This window comes from Camellia sinensis, chromosome 14 (assembly GCF_055761805.1).
Source record: "Camellia sinensis isolate YWXY chromosome 14, ASM5576180v1, whole genome shotgun sequence".
Lineage (NCBI taxonomy): Eukaryota > Viridiplantae > Streptophyta > Magnoliopsida > Ericales > Theaceae > Camellia > Camellia sinensis.
This window is the reverse complement of record NC_138974.1, coordinates 45775686-45797408: the sequence shown is the minus strand read 5'-3', so window position 1 is coordinate 45797408 and position 21723 is coordinate 45775686. Positions and strand designations below refer to the sequence as shown.

The window sequence follows — 21723 nt, the reverse complement described above, 5'->3', positions numbered from 1 at the left end:
CATAATATTCATAATTTTAATAAATAAAAACAGAATAATAATTATCAATATAAAAGTAAAAGAGATAGGGAGAGAAAATCAAACACTGCGATTTATAGTAGTTCGACACGCCAGGCCTACGTCCACTCTCCAAGAAACCTCATTGAGAATTTCTTTACTATCAATTGAATAAATACACCACCAAGCTTGTGGATTTGGCGCAAAACTTACTCTTATCTATTGAGCCTCACTCAACAATAAATGTCTTATCCTTACAAAATCTCTCACAAAAATAAGGAATAAGAATAAGTGGTACTTAAACCCTCTTTTACAATAATTCTCTCACAAAGAGTAGATATGAAAGTGTAAGAACAAAGGCTAGACTTAGATCTGAAAGTGAAAGAGCATAATACAATGTACTCAGAATTTTGGAGCTTAAGAAAATTTTCTCTTCAAGTTCTTGATTTTTCTTCACACACAACGCTTCTATTTATACACAAAAATATACCCGTTTGACGCTCCTTGCTGACGTCATAGCTTACATAAGCACGCTCCTGATGTCATGGCTTACAGAAGCACACTCCTTACTTTTAAATAGTCAGCAAATGTTAATGATTAAAAAGATAAAAGTAATACTGATTTTTTCTTTTTCCTTTTTTGTCTTTTTTTAAACATGGAGCCACCGTTTTTGTAAACAATTTAATACAAAGTTCACAACTTTCAAACAAATAAATGATTTGCTCCATCTTGTTTATTATATATATATATATATATAACTCCATCTTTTTCTTCTTGTTTGATTAAAATATGATATAATCAATGTAGTGTTGTGTGATATGATATAATCAATGTAGTGTAAAAAGTTTAATAGCACACGTGATATATTCTATTTATATTTTATGCATTATATATATAATGTTCTAATCAAATGTTTGCATACAGAAAAATCTCTTTAATAATATTTATGATGTATCTGAAAATATATATCCTCTTTATAGAGATTTTAAACTAAATATATCCTATCACTGCATTTGGGTATATCACTTTTGTCAAAAGAAGACAACTCATTAATATCACATTTGTCAAGATAATACAGCCAATCAATCATTTTTGTCAAAATAATATAATTAATCAATTTTTTAATTTTGTCAAAAAGTGAATAGTGATCAGCCTAAATTTTCAAAAAGTGAATAATAAAGTTTTCAAAAATACTTTTATTTAACTAATATTTAACAAATATATATATTTTAAAAAGATAATATTTTGTGCCAAATAAATATGTATATTAAAAAAATTCAAATTGTTACAAATAATATTTTAGACATCATCAAAATAAAATAATATGATTAACAATCTCCCCCTTTTGATGATGGCAATATTTGTATGGATTTGACACAAAATAAAATTGATAAAATATTTGATAACCCTGCAACATATAATTTTCAAGAGCAAAAATCTTATTTTTTCTCCCCCTTTGACATCATCAAAATAAAGATTAAGATAAGAAACAAACACATTTGACAAAATAATCTGAGCGGCCAAGAATAAAATAATGGGTCGTCTGTCTTGTCAGAATCATTGTGGGGATTTTGGAGTATCTCGAGCGCATAAAATATTGACAAACAAAAGATTTGAGCAGATATGCATCGAGTAATAGATCGATGGAGTGTATAAAAAGTGACATAGATCATAGGCAAAGAGACGAAATCTTCAAGTGTTGGAGAGAAAAATTTGTTTTAGCTTCTTTTGTAATCATGTCATTCCTTACCTTATCTATCAATGAGTCGGACCTGCATGAGGTGCCTGTAATGCAGACAAATGCGAGAGTACCAGTGGTATAGGCACATGCTATGCCTGTAAATGAAGGTTCTAGTGTTATTGGTAATCGAAATGATATCGATACTATTAATAACACTATGACTCTTAATACACAGGCCATGACTTTAGTTTTTAATATGGCGCGATGATTATAAGCAAGAGTATAAGAAAATCAGCAATGGATAGATGAGATGTACTTGTTAAAACAACAACTGGTTATTATGTGTAAGGAGAAGAAAGAGCTAAAAAGGAAAAATGCACAGTTGGAGAATGCAGTGCATTATTATGCAACGGTGATAATGCCAAGGCTCACAGAAATCAAAAATAGAGAAAAGCATGTAAAAGAGGCTCGTGAAAAATTGTTAAGAGAAGTGAAAAAGAAAAAATATGTGAAGCCTTCTGAAAATTTACATGTAATCGAGTAATATTTCCCTTTTCTGAAATAAAATTTCGAGCGTTTCTTCCTTTTTATTTATTTATTTATTTATTTATTTTTATTATTATTTATTTATTTATTTAAATTCTATATTTGCACAAAAAAATTTGTTTGTTGGTGCAGATAAGGAGTATGGCAGATAAAGAGAAAAAAATATGTATAGATACTCCTCTTAAAATTATGCACAGAATATACACAAGTTTTTTTTTTTTTTTGGTTTATATATTTTTATAATGATTGTTAATCTCAAAATATATGAGTCTCCCCCTGAATTAATGCACTAAAAATTACATAAATTTGAAGAAACAAATTACCAATCTATAATACCAAAGGTCATTAAGATCCGGCCATAAACAACTATACCAAATTCACTAGCATAAAAGGAGAAAATAAAAATAAAAACAATTTCTTCAGACAAAGGTAGAAATAACCGTTATTAAATCCAAGAGAATTTTGAGCACATACAACAAGTAAAAAAATATAACACAATACAACAAGAATTTTAACATGTTGAACGGTGATGACCTTGATGATCGGAAGAAATTGAAAAGATTGGGTAGATCGGTGATGAATTTGTGTAGATCGGCAATGGATCTTGATGGATCAGTCACGGATCTGGATGGATCGGTGATGGAACTTGATGAATCGGTAAAGATGGTGATGCAAATTTCGGAGTTTGGAAGATTGGTGAGGGATTTGGATGGATGGTGACAATGATGAAAGTGATGGATGATTTTGTGGATAGTGGATGGTGGAGTTGGTTGTAGGCCATGGTGGTGGTGGATATGGAGTCGGCTGAGGGTATGAGGAAGAATGGGACAACGAGATAGCAAGAGAAAGTGAAAAAGATAGAGTAAATGAGAGAGCCGGTGAGAGATAGAGACGGAGCGGTGAGAGAGATAAAATATATGTATATAATTTTATTATTTTTATTTTTATTTTTAATTATTATTAGAAATATTTTATTTAATTATTTATTATTATTATTATTATTATTATTTATAATTTTTTAATATAAACATTATATTGGAGGATTCGTCATACCAAGTTCAGTTCTAATATAACAAAATTGTTATTCATTTAGAGCCTTTGTAAAAATGTCAGCTAATTGACGATTTGCAGGCACAAATTCGAGTTCAATGTCACATTTGAGTACATGATCTCTTAGAAAATTATGATTTATTTCAATGTGTTTAGTGCGTAAGTGTTGAATAGGATATTTTGAAAGGTTAATGGCACTTGTGTTGTCACATTTTATAGGAATATGATCATAGTGAAATCCAAAATCTTGAAGTTGTTGTTTCATCCAAAGCAATTGTGCACAACACCCAGCCACGGTAATGTATTCTGCTTCAGTAGTTGACATAGCCACTGAGTTTTATTTTTTGCAAAACCAAAAAGTGAGTGAGTGTCCAAGAAAATGACAAGTGCCACTAGTGTTTTTTCGGTCAAGTCTACATCCCGCAAAGTCGGCATCTAAGTAACTAAAAAGTTCAAAGGTGGTTCCCTTAGAATACCATAATCCCAAATTTGGAGTGCCAACAAGATATCTGAAAATGCGTTTGACTGTGGTGATGTGTGACTCTTTCGGTGCAGATTGAAAATGTGCACACATACAAACACTAAACATTATGTCGGGCCTACTTGCAGTAAGATAGAGTAAAGAACCAATCATACCTCGATATTTCTTTTCATCTACAGGTTTACCTTGCTCATCTTTGTCGATTTTTATCGATGTGCTCATTGAAGTTGCTGCAGGCTTTGATGATTCCATTTCAAACATTTTGAGTAGATCTTTGATATATTTCGTTTGATTTAAATGGATTCTATCATTAGTTTGTTTAATTTGTAGACCAAGGAAGTAATTTAATTTCCCATCATACTCATTTCAAACTCACCATGCATGTCTTTAGCAAACTCTTTGCACAAATTTTCATTAGTAGCACCAAAAATAATATCATCAACATAAATTTGAACAATCAGCATATCTTCTTTTTTGATTTTTATAAAAAGTGTTGTATCAATTTTTCCTCTACAAAAACCTTTGTCAAGTAGAAAATTACTCAATTTTTCATACCATGCTCTAGGAGCTTGTTTCAAACCATATAAAGCTTTTGAAAGTTTGAAAGCATGATCTGGGTATTTATGATTTTCAAAACCGAGAGGTTGTTCAACATGGACTTCTTCCGAAATATACCCATTTAAAAAAGCACTTTTAACATCCATTTGATATAATTTAAAACCTTTAAAACAGGTAAAAGCAAGTAACATTCTAATAGCTTCAAGTCTAGCAACTGGTGCAAAAGTTTCATCAAAATCAATTCCCTCTTCTTTATTATAGCCTTGAGCTACTAATCTAACTTTATTTCTAGTAACAACTCCAGATTCGTTCATTTTATTTCGAAAAACCCATTTTGTACCAATAACGGGATGATCCTTAGGTCAAGGGGTCAAAAACCAAACTTCATTTCTTTCAAATTGATTTAATTCTTCTTACATTGCTAAAATTCAGTTTTCATCATTTTCGGCTTCTAAAAATGATTTTGGTTCAATTTGTGAAACAAATGCTAAGTTACCACAAATATTTATAACAGATGAACGAGTTTTTATACTTTCCGTCGTATCACCTATGATGAGGTTTTTGGGGTGGCCATGAGCATACTTCAATTATTTTGATAGATTTGAGTCACTTTCTGGAAGAGCATATATTTCTTGAAGTTTCTCCATTGTCATTTCTTCTTCATGTTTGCGTAAATGGATTTTCTTCATTTTTCTTTTTGTAAATGCTCTCCATGCTTGGTTGATTTTCTACAATATCATTACTTACAAGATTTTTGGAAATAATATCATTAGATTCATCAAAAATAGCACAGATTCTTGAACAAGTAGAATTTTTTTATTGAATACTCTATAAGCTTTACTGGACATAGAATAACCAAGAAATATAGTTTCATCCGATTTAGCATCAAATTTTTATAAGTTGTCTTTATTGTTATTTAATACAAAGTATTTACAACCAAAAGTACGCAAGTGACTAATATTAGGTTTTCTACTTTTCCAAAGTTCATAAGGGGTTTTCTTAAGAATAGGTCCAATCATGGCACGGTTTATAACATAGCATGCAGTGTTAACAGCTTCCGCCCAAAAATATTTAGGTAAATTATTTTCACAAAGCATAGTACAGGCCATTTCTTCAAGAATTATATTTTTTCTTTCAACCACACCATTTTGTTGAGGAGTTCTAGGGGCTGAGAAATTATGATATATTCCTAAGTCATAACAAAACATAATAAAATCATCATTTTCAAATTCTGTACCATGGTCACTTCTAATACTACAAATATTAAGATTTTTCTCATTTTGAATTCTTTTACAAAGTTTTGAGAAATTATAAAAAAGTTTAATTTTTTGTGCTAAAAATAATACCCATGTATATCTAGTATAATCATCAACACAAACAAAGGCATAAGATTTTTCTCATAAACTTAATGTTCTAGATAGTCCGAATAGATCAATATGCAAGAGTTGAAACGGTCTAATAGTTGAAACGATATTTTTGGATTTAAAAGAAATTCTAGTTTGTTTTCCAAATTGACATGCATCACAAAGTTTATCTTTTTCAAAAATAATTTTTGGTAAACCTATGACTAACTCATTTTTTGAAAGTTTGGAAATTAAATCAAATGAGCATGTTCTAATCTTCTATGCCAAAGCCAACCATTATCATTTATAGCAGATAAACATTTAATGTTAAAATGAGAAGATAAATTATGTAAATCAAACACATATACATTCTCATGTCTATAACCTATAAATAAAGTTTTGTTTTCTATGGTGTTTTTAATAGTGCAATGAGTTTTTTCAAAAATAACTCTATAACCTTTATTACATAATTGACTAATGCTAAGCAAGTTATGTTTTAAACCTTTAACAAATAAAATATTTTCAATAATAGGAGAGGGATTTTTACCAATACTTCCTACATCAATGATTTTACCCTTGCTATTATCGCCAAAAGTTACATATCCGTCATCCTTTAGTTGAAGTGTGGCGAACATAGTTTTATTTCCAGTCATGTGCCTTGAACATGCACTGTTGAAATACTATCTATCGTTACTGGATTTTGTCTTGAAACATACTTACAAAAATTTGATTTTTCTATTGGTACCCATTTTTTTTAGGTCCATAAAATTTAGAATTTGATACTCTTGAACTGTCCTTAGGGACCCACATATTTTTTATTTCAGCAAAATGATTTCCTTTAACAGGACATGAAGGTGAAATATGACATTTTGTACCACAAAAATGACATGTGAGATGAGAGTGATTAGAAGATGTATACACAAAACCATTTTTGACAGTTTTTACTTTTGAAAAAAGGTTTGTATCTAATTCCGGCTCTACCAAAAATATGATTTTGATTTTTAAGAATTTTATCTAAAGTTTCTCTGCTTTGAGTGAATTTTGAAAGAGTATTTTTCAAGTCTTCAATATTTTCTTTCAAAATAATTTGCTCATTTTTTAAAGACTCATTTTCTTTTTGCAATACAACTAAATGTTTTTCGGAAATTGAAGACTCTTTTCAAGTTAAAATCTCATTTTCTTTTTTCATTTTCATGGATTCATTTTCTAAAACATTTATCTTGGAAGTCAATGATTCATTTTCTTTTGATAAATTTGAAATTATTTTCTTTTGACAATTATTTTTTAAACTAAGTTTCTTAAATTTAGCATGTAATTCATCAAAAGCTAATTGTAATTCATCAAATGTAAAGGATTCGTCATTTACCTCATTTTCGTTTCCAAGTGCCATTAAGCATAGGTTAGCAACCTCATTTTTGCACACTTTGGTTTCTGTGTTGCTTTTATCATTATCTTCTCCCCATGCTGCAATCATAGCTTTCTTCTTGTCCTTATTGAATTTTTTCTTAAGTTCTAGATATTCTGATTTGTAATGTCTAGGTTTGTTTCATTCGTAGCAGGTTACTTCAGATTTTTTGTGATTTTCTCATGTTTGAAAATCCTGTTGTTGAAGTCTTTTCTGAAAAAATTTCGTACGCCTTGTTTCTTTCTCACAAACCTTTGGAACTTCCTAGTGATGAATGCTATTTCTTCATTCTCATCTGAATCATCTTCCTTATCCTGTTGATGTTTCAAGGTGGATTTGAAGGCTATTCCTTTCTTCTTGTTGTTGTCCTCATTTTTCTTTCCTTCTTGCATTATGAGCTCATAAGTTAAGAGAGATCCCATTAACTTATTTAGACTTTGCTTTGATAAATCCTTGGCTTCGGTAATGGCAATGACTTTTGTCTTCCAATTTTTTGGCAATAACCTAAGCACTTTTCTTACAATTTCAGCATTAGTATATATTTTTCCAAGAGAAGTTAAACCATTAATAATATCAGTAAAGCGAATAAACATTTGAGGAATAGTCTCATCAGGTTTCATTTTAAAGAGTTCATAATTATAGACTAGAAAACTGACTATAGATTCTTTAACTTGTTTGGTTCCCTCATGAGTCACTATATGCTTGTCCCAAATTTCTTTTGCGGTTTTACATGTGGAAATTCTGTAGAACTCGTTGGCATCTAAGGTGCAGTACAACATGTTTGTAGCTTTGACATTAATTTGGGCCATTTTAGTATCTGATTCATCCCACTCATCTTCAGGTTTTGGTACCCTAACTCCATCTATGGTTTTGGTAGGAATTTTTGGACCATTACAAATAATTTTTCAGTATTCATAATCATTAGATTGAACATGTATAGTCATCCTAATTTTTCAATAGCTAAAATTTGTGCCGCTAAATAGTGGTGGCCTATTGGATGCTTGTCCCTCGGGTAAAGAATAATTAGGGGTTGCCATGATTTACTCTAAGACGGTTAAGTCACACAAACTAGAGTTTAGGCTCTGATACCAATTGTTATCCCAGATAGGCAACCCAAGAGGGGAGGTGAATTGGGTTATTAAAAATTTCACAAAATTAAAATTAACACAACATTCAGAATTTTAATAAATAAATAAAAAAAATAATAATAATTATCAATATAAAAGTAAAAGAGATAGGGAGAGAAAATCAAATACTGCGATTTATAGTAGTTCGGCACGCCAGGCCTATGTTTACTCCCCAAGGAACCTCATTGAGAATTTTTTACTATCAATTGAATAAATACACCACCAAGTTTGTGGATTTAGCACAGGACTTACTCTTATCTATTGAGCCTCACTCAACAATAAATGTCTTATCCTTACAAAATCTCTTACAAAAATAAGGAATAAGAATAAGTGGTACTTAAACCATTTTTTACAATAATTATCTCACAAAGAGTAGATATGAAAGTGTAAGAACAAAGGCTAGACTTAGGCCTCGTTTGGGAATAGGCTAATTTAGTAACTTTTTGGCTATTTGGCTAAAATATGAGCTAAAAAAAACTAGTATGTTTGGGATGACTTTTTTACTTTTTATGAAAAGATGTGCAAAAAGTAGAGAGAAGAGAGAATCTTTGACTTTTTAGTATGGGTTATCGACTTTTTGGCTAATTTAGTAACTTTTTGACTTTTTGACTAAAAGAGAAGGTTCCCAAACGAGGCCTTAGATCTGAAAGTGAAAGAGCAGAATACAATGTACTTAGAATTTTGGAGCTTAAGAAAATTTTCTCTTCAAGTTCTTGATTTTTCTCCACACACAACACTTCTATTTATACACAAAAATATACTTGTTGGACGCTCCTTGTTGACGTCATGGCTTACATAAGCACGCTCCTAATGTCATGGCTTACATAAGCACGCTCTTAATGTCATGGCCTACATAAGCACACTCCTTGATTTTAAATAGTCAACAAATGTTAATAATTAAAAAGATAAAAATAAGACTAATTTTTTCTTTTTTCTTTTTTGTTTTTTTTTAAAACATGGAACCATCGTTTTTGTAGACAATTTAATACAAAGTTCACAACTTTTAAACAAACAAATGATTTGTTCCATCTTGTTTAATATATATATATATATATATAACTCAATCTTTTTCTTCTTGTTTGATTAAAATATGATATAATCAATATAGTGTAAAAAGTTTAATAACGCACGTAATGTATTCTATTTATATTATATGCATTATATATATAATGTTCTAATCAAATATTTACATACAGAAAAATCTGTTTAATAATATTTATGATGGATCTGAAAATATATGCCCTCTTTGTAGAGATTTTAAACTAAATATATCCTATCACTACATTTGGGTATATCACTTTTGTCCAAAGAAACAACTCATTAATATCACATTTGTCACGATAATACAACCAATCAATCATTTTTGTCAAAATAATATAATTAATCAATTTTTTAATATTGTAAAAAAGTGAATAGTGATCAGCCTAAATTTTCAAAAAGTGAATAGTAAAGTTTTCAAAAATATTTTTATTTAACTAATATTTGACAAATATATATTTTAAAATGATAATATTTTGTGTCAAATAAATATGTATATTAAAAAAATTCAAATTGTTGCAAATTATATTTTAGACATCATTAAAATTAAATAATATGATTAACAGAGATAAAATGAAATTTGCTCCTTTTTTTTTTTTTTTGCATGTTACTGCCTTTTGTTTTCCATTATTTTCTTTCCAAATTATCATTAATTATTCAATATTTCACAATCGAGTGGAAAGAGTTTGGGTGTTATATCAAGATTCCAAGTTTAACTATCTTAGAGTATATCACATTAGTTAAAATTTTGCTATATTTTATTTTAACTTAAAAGTTATATTTTTTATTTTAGCCACACATCTTTTTAAATACATTACTGTCAAATAAATTCTCTATTCATTTTCTATATTATTTAAGGCCAGGTTTGGTAAGTCTCAAAAAATTAAAAAAATCAAAAAGTTACACAAAAAACAAAAAAGTCATTACTATTCACAAATAAAAAATATTAAAAAAAAATATTTTATACATTTTTGTAATACAAAAATTTGAATTACACTGTCAGGCGTATTACCTCAGTAGGAAGGCAGGTCATACACTTTTTGGGCAAAAAACAAAAAAATTACATATGTAAAGCCACAAAGTTTGATGGTAATGTTGGGCTCTTGGGGCCCACTAAGGGTTCCGTTTTGATAATCCGAACCGTTCAATATGTAGAACTCGTCGAGTACTATACATTTGTAAAAAATCACCTTAATTGGATATCGTTAACTATATGATCAAATCATTTTTGCATAAACAAAACGGTAGGTGTCATAGTTAACTGTTGAACAAAAAATAGTCCGATCATATAGCTATCGATATCCGATCAACGTGATTTTTTACAGGCATATAATACTTGACGAGTTGTACATATTGAATGGTTTAGATTATCAAAATGGGACCCATGGTGATCCCCACGGATCGAAGATCACTGTCTAAACACTTTGCCCCAAATGAGGCGATAATTTGCTATGTAAGACACGCTACCCAGTAGGGCAGCTGTACAACCTACTCAATTTTCTTCCCCTATACATTTTATTTATAAAATTTTTTATTACACATTTTTTCGTAAAAAGACAAAAAGTTAACCAAAATATCTCTATTTTTTCCCTTAACTTTTTAGTCTAAAAAGACAAAAAGTGTACTTATTTATGACACCCCAAACAACCCCTAAATATCATTTGTATTCATTTTAATTATAATTATTTTTTTATAAACTCAACACAATTAATTTTAAAATATAAAAAAGTAATATTTTTTAATATTTGACTATGTGAAATCACTAGTTGCATTTGTTAGGTCAAAATCACTAAAATTAAAATGAGTAACTTGATAGCTAGTTTAATGAAAGTGAAATTTAGTGATCTACTCACTATTTTAGCTAAACAATAAAAATAATTTAGTTTGATAAAAATGTTCTTAGAAGCTAACTATTCAGGTGACAACACTAAGGGGTGGTTTGGAATGTTCTAAATAAGTATATTTTTTAACTTTTTATGAAATATGGGTTAGATTTGGATTAAATTTGAAGTGATGTAACTTAAATAAAATAATGTGACTTAAATAGAATAGTGACTTTTTAATTTTTTAAGTACCTGACAAACAAAGCTTACACCTTCTTAACCATACTCAATGTCATGACTGTGTGTTTTGTGACTTACTCTACTACATGATTGAGTGGCTATTCTATGTAATACCACCTATCAGTCTTTATTTTACTTTTAGATACTTATTAAGTTAAGATGGATCTTAAATATAAAAAATGCTAAATAAATAAAAGAAATTTGACACAAATGTTTTAAAAAAATACAGAGAGAGAGAGAGAGTATTAAATTACAAAAGATTTAGAAAAGCAAAAATATGATTTTTTTCAACTCTTACCAAACAAAACCTAAATTTATTTGTTTGTGTAGTTTACTTATAACTTAAAGCAAACTACGCAAAACGGAGTCAACTTGGGGTGGTGGCGCAGTTGGCTAGCGCGTAGGTCTCATAGCTTCTAACGAGTTATCCTGAGGTCGAGAGTTCGAGCCTCTCTCACCCCAGCCCTTTTTTGGTTTTTTGTCCGGTTCGATCCTTCAAGTGAAACCACATATGAAACCCTAATAAAACCCTACCTCCCTTCCAAACCCTAAATCATTTGTATGTCGGTTTCCCTCAAACCTCACATCTTCATCTCTCTCCAAAATTCCCCAGGTGGGCATTCTTGTCCTTGATTTTAATTTTTTATTTATTTTTTTGCAACGTATCACTCCTAGAAGATCACAATTATAAAAAAAAACTAAATCGAATGCAATTTTATTCATTTATTTTGTTCCTGCAGATTCGTCTCCAGCACTGAATCAAAGATGGTGAAGAGAAGCAAAAGTATGTAAATCCATATGTATATGTGTTTTGTTGTGTATGTGTGTGTGTGTTTTTGTTAAAAAGATGAAATTTTGATGATGTGATTGTTGTGTATGCAGAGAGTAAGAGCAAGAGGGTGTCGTTAAAGCAGAAGTACAAGGTCGTAAGGAAAGTGAAAGAGCACCACAAGAAGAAGGCTAAGGAAGCCAAGAAGCTCGGCTTGAATCGCAAGCCCAAGGTCGAGAAAGACCCCGGTATCCCCAATGATTGGCCCTTCAAGGAACAAGAGCTCAAGGCCCTCGAAGCTCGGCGTGCTCGTGTTCTCGAGGATTTGGAGCAAAAGAAAGCTGCCCGCAAGGAGAGGGTAATGGTCCAATGTGTTATTGGTTCAATTCTTATGTTGTGGTCTCACAAGCTGCTAGAATTGTGTGCATATTGGTGATTTTATGAATAAACATGTAAACTGTGATTTGTAGGGGAATATATCTAAGCTAACATGTGATGCTGTAGTGTGAAAGTATATAAATTTATTTAAATTAAGCTAGCATATAGCCCTTGATAGAGCTGAATGGTGAAATGCAGCTGAATTCTCTTGCATTTTTCCAAACATTTTGGATTCCTTATGTTGAAAGGAAAAAAAAAAAAAAATCAAAAGTTTAGTTTGAAATTTTTCACATTGGAAATCTTCACATTATCTTTTATCTGGAAAAGCTTTTGAATGAATTAAGTATGAAGGTAACTATCAAGATTAATTTGAAGGTGCAGGGGACCGATGTTTTACTTTCAGCATATGCAGTCTTATTTGGGTTTAACTGGCCTATGTATCCAAGAGGGCCTTAGCATTTGGTTGGACCTTATTGACCTCTCATACTTGATACTTTGTCCATTTTTCTTGTTAAATTCCCCAAGGTTTTAGGCTCATAGAATATTGATTGCTATTGCATGTCATGACAGGATTTGTTTCTAAAATTTGTATCACCACGCGTTTGCTTCAAGGTATAACTATTTGATACACATCAGAATGGAATGAATGGATTTATTGGGGACTAAGTTTGTTGTTTTCATGTTGGTCTTTTATTTTGCATTATTATTATTTTTTCTCTTTATCCTCTATGAACTTTTCTTTTGTACTTTTGATCTTTAGATGTTATAGTTTGCCTCATTTAAAAGAATACCATTTTGGCCTTTCTAAATAAATGGGGTTCAAGCGGTGTGCAGGAGCCTTGTGTACTGGGTTGGACCCTTCTTTTTCCCCTTCCAATTAACTAGGATTTGTTACACTTTTCAGGCTAAAAAGAGAAAGTTGGGTTTACTGGAGGATGATGATGATATCTCCAAATTGGCTGATATAGCTTCCGCTAAAGAACAAAATTTTGGAAAGGGGAAGAAGTCTGATGTTTCCACTGCAATTGGTACAATCAGGGGTATGCTAATACTGAATTTGCTTGGAAGATGCATTTTGAATGGACTAAATTATGTTGTGTCCATCATTTCCCTTCTCTTCAATTGTCTTGAGTATAATTAGTTTTTCTACAGATAACTCAGAGAGGGCTTTCTACAAGGAGTTGGTTAAAGTCATTGAAGCATCAGATGTCATTTTGGAAGTGTTAGATGCTCGAGATCCACTTGGTACCCGTTGCATTGATATGGAAAGAATGGTGTTAAAATCTGGTGTTGACAAGCATCTTGTATTGCTTCTTAATAAAATTGGTAATGGCTCTGCCCTCCCCCTCCTCTCTGTTGTTTTAACCATATTGGGACATGATTAATATAGTTTGACATGTTCATGAAGTTGCTCATAAAAGCATTGACAACAAATACATTGTGGCAGAGCTTGACAAATAAAATATCTCTTGGAGGGTACTAGCTTGGGAACATATAATAAATTCTATCCTACAACTCACATTTGATTCCTCTGTGATGTTAGGGAACCAGAATTGTTTTTAATTATATTATTCAGACCACTGTTTAGCACAAATCTGCTTGCCTTGACAATTACTTTGATCTGTATGTGCATCTCAGATCTAGTACCGCGAGAAGCTGTTGAAAAATGGCTCAAGTATCTTAGGGAGGAGTTACCAGCAGTTGCCTTTAAGTGCAGCACCCAGGAGCAAAGGTCAAACTTGGGTTGGAAGTCTGCCTCGAAGGCCAAAAAAACAAGCAATCTCCTGCAAACTAGTGACTGTCTTGGTGCTGAAACTCTTCTTAAATTGCTAAAGAATTACTCAAGAAGCCATGAGGTACATCCAGAATAAATTTATTTAGGATGAAGATTTTTGTGTATTAATTGTACAATCATTTCCTTGAAGATGGAGAATTTCTGCGTAGTATTGCGCTCTTGGTTTGTTTAGTTGAAGTTCATTCATATGATGCTTGAAGTTTGCCTATATATGGGAATCAAAATTGTGCGCATGCTCTCGATGTGGAGACCATGCACCATCCACCATCTGATTATAATGTGATGTTCTTGCATCTTCTATTGCGATGTACTCTTCTTTTTGGGCAATAATCAATTGTACAAGGAGTAATCTTTTTCTGTATTCCTTCTTTTTTTTCAAAGTTGTTATATTCTTTGGTGGCCATATATGAGATCTATCCTTGTGAAATGCTTTGCTTATTTCTTTAATCTCTGTGTTGCATTAATATTTGATCCAATTAATAGCAATTTTTAATACTTCAAATACCTTTTCCCTTGTCAGATCAAGAAGTCAATCACTGTGGGCATTATTGGCCTTCCTAATGTTGGGAAAAGCAGCTTAATTAATAGCTTGAAGAGATGTCAGGTTGTAAATGTTGGTGCTACTCCAGGATTGACAAGATCATTGCAAGAAGTACACTTGGACAAGAATATCAAATTGCTGGACTGCCCTGGTGTTGTAATGCTTAAGTCTGGGGAGAATGAGGCATCCGTTGCTCTTCGAAATTGTAAGAAGATTGAGAAATTAGAGGACCCAATTGGGCCAGGTAATCAATTTTCTTTTCTTCTTAAATTTACTTTTTCGTCTTATAATAAAAATTATATATAGTTCTACAAACCAAGCCAAACTAAGTCTTGTGTCCCAATCAAGTGGGGTCGGCTACATAATTTTTTCCCCTTCAGCTCTATCAAGGGCTATATGCTTAGTTAAATTAAATAAATTCATATCTTTTTTCAAATTATGAAAATTTTCATATAGTGGTCAAGGTTGAATTTAACTTAACTTCCATGACTATGTTTTTGGGCACAACTGTTCTATTTAGCCCGTTTATTAAGGCCTTTTAACATGGTTTGTGAAATGGTTGAATTGGGTTGAGTGATATTATCTTATATGTAAATTATTTATGATGTCTTGCAGCCTGAAATTCCATGCTGAAGACTTAATCAGTCAAATCAATCATTTCCAGCATTGTTTTCATCATAGAAACACCTAGCTTGCGTTTGGTAGAGTTTTGTAAATATGATTTGAGAATATGAGTTGTATTTTGAGTTTCTGAGTTTTGGAATTATGATTTGAGTGTAGAAAATTTGTTTGGTTATGAGTTTTGAAAATAATTTTAAATTGAGTGGGGAATTTTTGATGTGACATGTGATATTTGATATAAAAACTAATGACTCATAATCAAACGCATAACTCAAAATTCTATACAAAACTCACAAAAAAATTTAAAAAATTCGGAAAATATTTTTTATTTAAAATATAAAACATAACATGTGTCAATTCCAAAAAAAACAAAAAAATAAAAAAAAACAAAAAAATTTCACTGGTAGGGACGTCCTATGGGACATCCGGGGGGTCGACCGGGGGGACATCCGGGTGACAGAGTTTTCAAAGCAAAGCGTGGAATTGATTTTTAAAAACCGTAAATAAACACGCAACTCAAAAACACACCTGGAATCACATTTCCAGAACACAACCAAACAGAGCCCTAGTTTCCCTCTGATTTTAATGCTAAGGCAATAGCAGTGCCAAAATTAACATGAGGTGAGAAACAACTTGTTACCCTGAAATTTGAGAGTGGAATGGGCAGACTTCATTTAGTTGACCCACAATAGCTAGGACAGGGCTTTCTTGAGGTAGAGACCTAGTTTCACAGATGTCTGTGATTGTGTTTAGTTGATTAGTACAGTAAAATTGACAAGGAAAATTTGATGCACTAACTATATGTATCTGTTCAATTCTGAACATGTTATTCTTGGTTGTGATGTCTATTTTGGAGCCATCTCTGATGTGGCAAAGGCCGCTTAATAACTTGTGCCAATATATGACTGTTTATATAGGTTTAATTTTCTGGCTATAATATGTTTTCTGTTTGCCACTGTATTGAAAAAGCTGATCCAAACATTTGAGACTGATTGGTTAAACTTTGTTTCTGTTTTGTTGCTGTTTGTAACTTTTTGGTTGATTTCTCAGAAATAACAAAGTTGTATCCAGCATTTCCTGTTTACCGAAAGTTGGATGCTTTGTTTTCGTGGTTTTAGTTTCTGAGTTTCATTGTCTTCACTCTTGATTTAATATTCTAACTCATCTTGTCACAATTCTATTGACTATGCAGTTAAGGAAATCCTAAAACTCTGCCCGGAGAGAATGTTGGTAACGTTATACAAGCTCCCAAGCTTTGACTCAGTCGATGACTTTTTGCAAAAAGTTGCTACCGTTAGGGGTAAGCTCAAAAAGGGAGGTATTGTGGATGTCGAAGCTGCTGCAAGAATAGTCTTGCATGACTGGAATGAAGGTATGGCCAACTAGGCAATCATAGTAATTTGTCTGCCCTAACGATCCATGCAAAATGTCATTGAAAAATATTAAAATAGAATTTATACCTTAAAAGGAGCTCAAATTCACTTGACATAATGCCTGTGTTGATATTATTTCTCATTTCAGGTAAAATCCCATATTATACAATGCCTCCAACTAGGAATCAAGATGAACCGACTGAAGCAAAAATTGTTTCAGAGCTCGGAAAGGAGTTCAATATTGATGAGGTTTACAGCAACGAGTCCTCATTTATTGGGAGCCTTAAATCTTTTGATGATGTGAAACATGTTGAAGTCCCTCCAAATTGCCCTCTTACCTTTGATGAGCAGATGGTTGAGGTTTGTGATTTCTTCACAACACAACAATTATTTCCTTAATAGCTTTCTTTAAAATCTTTATGTGCACGGACCCTAAATTTGAAGTTCATTCACCTCACAGGCTAATGTACAGCCAGAACCGTCAACTCAAAGCTACAGTCAGGTCAATGACACAACTGATAATGGTAGCGATAGCGATGAGGCCATGGCTTCTGAAGAAGAAGATGATGCACCCAAGGCCAAAACTGGTGGTAGCAGGCAAAATGAGAAGTTATATGCCGAAGAAGGCATACTCAACACCAAGTTGAAGAGAGCAGAGAAGAAGAGGCGGAAAAAAGCAGATAAATCATCTGCAGATGGAGAAGCTATGGATGGTGATTACGACTTCAAGGTGGATTATGTCAGGACTGGATCTGCCAGTGGGAATGGTGATGCTAGCAATCAAACAAGATTTGAGGTACTTGCATCTGGAGTGGAGCTTGATGAGCAGGATTAGGAGAAGAAACTTACAGGCCACAATAGAAAATTTGTTTCGTTTTTTTCCTTCTAAATTTTGCAATATTTTATTGACATTTTGGGAGCTTTGTGATTCATGGTTGAACAATGGAGTTTTTGTGTAATTTTTGGCTTTATTGCTATACAGTTGCTTCTTTGCTCTGGCCATCCATCTCGTTCGAGTTATTTTGTACCTGATTCCAAGCCAAGTATAACAGTTATGGGTAGATAGTAACATCAAAATATTATCTAGTCAAGGTTTTAAAGTACACCATCCAAACCCTATTAGAAATAAAAAATGTGTTTGATTGAGTTTTTAAAATCTGTGTTCTCTATAATTATGTATATTCTCAAAAAATGAGAAATAGTTTGACAAAAATAAACGTTGAAAAAACATTTTTTTTAAGAGTGATTATATAGAATTTTAAAAAGAACTCTACTTATGTGGCAAGGCAAAAAAAAAAAAAAAACTAACACAAAACGTCACGTCACATCACAATGAGATCTATCACAATTAGAGTTTCTTAAAGCTCTTTTTTTAGAGCTCTCAATCATTTTTGTTTTTTTAATTTCAATAAATACTTTTGTCTCAAAGAAAGAGAACCAACATTTTTTTCACCAAATTACTTTCTAATTCTTTACAGAGGAAAAAAAAATGGATAACAGATTTTGAAATAACTATGCCAAAAATTGATGATGAACTAAATAACTACATAAAATCTTCAATAATTTCCCGTATTTGCAGAACCCTAAATTTCCATAGAAGGTAGGTTTTTATTTTCGGCTTTCTTTCTTTTTGCTGTACTTGGATGTGCAATGATTTCATTTCCCTCCATAAATCTTAGATCTAAAAACATGTAAAATTGTTCCTTGCCACAATTGCAATTCAATGTTCAGAAAGGGAATGGGACCAAAGTGGAATTTTCACTTTCCAGGACTGATGTCCCTCCACATAAATTGGATAACATTCCACTGCACTATCAGACTCTATACTATATAGCACAGCACATACTACAATTTTAAAGAAACTGTGATGGTCCATTTGACTTTCACTAGTAAATCAGAAAATTTTACGAGAACCTCCCTTACTGCCGTATCAATTGGTGAATCCAGCAATTGTTTTCACTAGAGAAATCAATTGCACAGAAAATGATATCACCCAACCCAGCCACATATCAGACTTGAGCGTACAAAAGTATATAGCTTGTGTAGCAAATGTCATAGAAGCATGGTGAGTTATTATTGGAAAGCCAGCCTAAAACTACAATGCATCAAGAGAGCACAAGCAATACAAGAAGGAAGTGAAATCATCAGTCCTCATTTGAGGCCCCTAAAAGGGAGTCCTTGTCGTTAGGGCCTGGATCTGTGTTAATGTCAGGGCCACTCGAGTTGGATAAGGACGGATAAATTGCTGTTGTTGTTGCATCAGTGGCTGAGGGTACATTTGTTGTAGTATTACTGTCAACAACAGCTGGTCCATTTGCTGTAGATGATTTCGGAACAAGTCCTTGTGCTTCCATGGCTTCCCGCGCTGCTTTCTCCTTCTCTCTTTTGGCTCTTTCAAACACGTCTTCCTGCATAAGTAATACAGAATTTCAGGTTAACTTTTATTTTATTTTATCCTGTAGATAAGATGTGTGCAACTAAAAGCAACAAACAAGGAAACAATGCAAGAGCAGATGATGTTTAATGCAGCTCGCAGTATGAAACCAAGTCTACATGTTCATGCACGGACAATTTTGAATTTAATTATGACTTGAGGTTCCATGATTATTAATGGCTCTAACTACAAACCCTAATGGAGCCCAACACCCTTACTTAGTGCCTTTCACTTTTGTGATGACCAAAATGAAACATATCATAGATCGAAGGTTTTATTTGAAGTGGCAAAGAAAATAATGGAAGAAGACACTTTGGATGAGCTCAATATCACAAGGATATAAACGTTGGTTGTTATCATCACCCAGTAGCTGTAAAATGCAAGAGGAGTAATACATACATAGCATGCATTTTTTATATTGGGGGAATAGCTTCACACATCTGGAAAAGAGATGAGTTTTCTTTTCTTGTAGTCTTAGAATAATTTGATAGAGCATAGAAACTTTCTATTTTTATTTTCTAATTTGTAGATTTAGTTTTCTCAACGGAAGTGAGACTATGATTAAAATAAAATAAAAAAGATTCTTTCTTAACACTGCAGCAGGGAATTTCTGAGACAACTCCCCAACTACAGAATCTCAAAATAATAGTAAATAAAAGCATCAAACTCTTCAGTTTGAGGCGCATAAATCCTAATTGAACTACTTTTTACCTGGAAGTCCTGCACTTGTTTCTGCTGCTCAGCTTGCAACCTACCAATTGTACTCAAAAACTCCCCTACTGTAGACTCGATGCGCTCATTAAGTGCCTCTGCTAGAGCCTTACCCAAGAAAAATGCATCCAGAACACTTCTACTGTCATTCTCACCTGAAAATTTCAGTACATACTCATTCACATAGACAATGAAAGTGTCAACATTATACACTAATATTATCAATGTCATACTAGAATTGAAACTCTGGTCAACAAAAAGCAGTGTGAGTATCAATTTCTCAGTGAAGATAGAGAAACTGTGGACCTAAGATGATAACAGAATTGTGTTTAAAAAACTAACAGATCGATATATTTGCATCTTACACAACATGTTAGCATGTTCACAAACTATACATAATTCACCAGTTTAATTAAGCCATTAGAAGCATAAGATCCAATGACTATCCAGATGACAATCGCAATACCTTTGGGCATCATCACTTATAAAATCCACTCCAACGGATCCCCATTGGAAACACGACCAAAACTAAACAATCAAACTCTAGTTACAAGCTTAACATGCCACCCCCAAAAATGCAATTGCTACCACAGATCATGCACAATGATTTCTTTCTCAACACAATCGACAAATATAACTACTAGCTTTTTTATCAAAATATCATTAACCACCTAAAGGGATAGCATTTTTTTTTACCACGTCTTGCTAATGGAAAGGTCAAGTTCAATGTATGCATGTGAATGGGTAGTTTCAATTAGGAATCAATAATTTTGACTACAGTTTCAAAACCCATTTAAATTACCCCAACACGAAATGCTCCAAGTCTCATCTCCCAAATTACCATCAAATCTTTAACAGACATCAATATTAAGAACAGTAATGAGAAACTCACATCAGGAAATCACAAACAAACAAAAAAAAAAACATTGAAGTGTTTTTAGAGACAGAGATAGCCAAGTGACAAAAAACCCACTTTAATTATACGCTCAGAATCACATAAATACCCAAAGAATTTCCAAATTCACACTTGTTACAATAAACCCAAATCGCATGCACAATGAATTAGTCTAATTAGTATTAATTTCCAACAAAATCGATAATATAGAGTGGGAAAAGAAGCGATACCAGGACCAGGACCACCAGGTCCGAGGCTGCTATTGCACCTCAAACTGAATCTTGTAGGGTTGAGCTTGAGATCTGAGGAACATAGTCGACGAGGAATAAGAACCGAGGAGCTCAAACGGCTAGTTCTGGAGGAAATAGGAGTGTATACGGATATGGTGGTGGATGTTGAGAGTTTTGTCGTCATGTCTTCCTTTATTTTCTTTCTTATTTTCTCTCTCGAGAAAATACAGTAAACATTACGACACAGAGAGAGGATTGGAGCAGAGCATGAGGAGATTATTATGCGAAGTTGACGCATCTGAACCGTCCATGCTCTTTATCTCGCCGACATGGTTTCCTTTACGGGTTGGGATCCTCTGTCCCGAAACCATGTCCCAACTCTCTGTCCCATTGATCAAATGCCGCCACGTGTCGTATAGCATCCAACAGCATCAAACAAGTTGGTTCATCATCAAGAACACGCACACTGACTGAAAATTAATCTTCTTTAAAGCAACAATTTTCAAAACCTAGACGATAAATAAATGACAAAATTGAGATCCCAATACAAAATTTTGGGTTAAGTAATAAAAACTTGTGTCCAACAAACCGAGAAGGAAAAGACTTGAATGAGGTCTCGTTTGGGACTATGTTTTTTTAATATTTTTTTAATTTTTTGGTTAAAATATGATGTAAAAAAAATTAATA

The 21723-nt window shown here is 32.4% G+C and overlaps 2 protein-coding genes and 1 non-coding gene across 3 annotated transcripts; 2 read left to right on the top strand and 1 right to left on the bottom strand.

Annotated features, from left to right (window-relative positions):
- Positions 1–11652: 11652 nt before the first annotated feature.
- On the top strand, positions 11653–17768 carry NSN1 (GTP-binding family protein). Its single transcript, XM_028215546.2, has 10 exons — positions 11653–11902; positions 12030–12073; positions 12172–12416; positions 13341–13476; positions 13589–13762; positions 14075–14292; positions 14752–15016; positions 16586–16765; positions 16915–17126; positions 17227–17768. Exons 2-10 carry the CDS (start codon positions 12055–12057, stop codon positions 17599–17601), a joined length of 1824 nt encoding a protein of 607 aa, XP_028071347.2. The 5' UTR covers positions 11653–11902; positions 12030–12054; the 3' UTR covers positions 17602–17768.
- On the top strand, positions 11664–11751 carry TRNAM-CAU (transfer RNA methionine (anticodon CAU)). Its single transcript is given in 2 exon segments — positions 11664–11701; positions 11716–11751. It is a non-coding gene; the product is annotated as a tRNA-Met (tRNA).
- Positions 17769–18617: 849 nt separating the features above from the next.
- LOC114273736 (uncharacterized) lies at positions 18618–21340 on the bottom strand. Its single transcript, XM_028215547.2, has 3 exons — positions 21037–21340; positions 19912–20066; positions 18618–19174 (listed from the first exon to the last, which is right to left on the bottom strand). Exons 1-3 carry the CDS (start codon positions 21332–21334, stop codon positions 18911–18913), a joined length of 717 nt encoding a protein of 238 aa, XP_028071348.2. The 5' UTR covers positions 21335–21340; the 3' UTR covers positions 18618–18910.
- Positions 21341–21723: the final 383 nt, after the last annotated feature.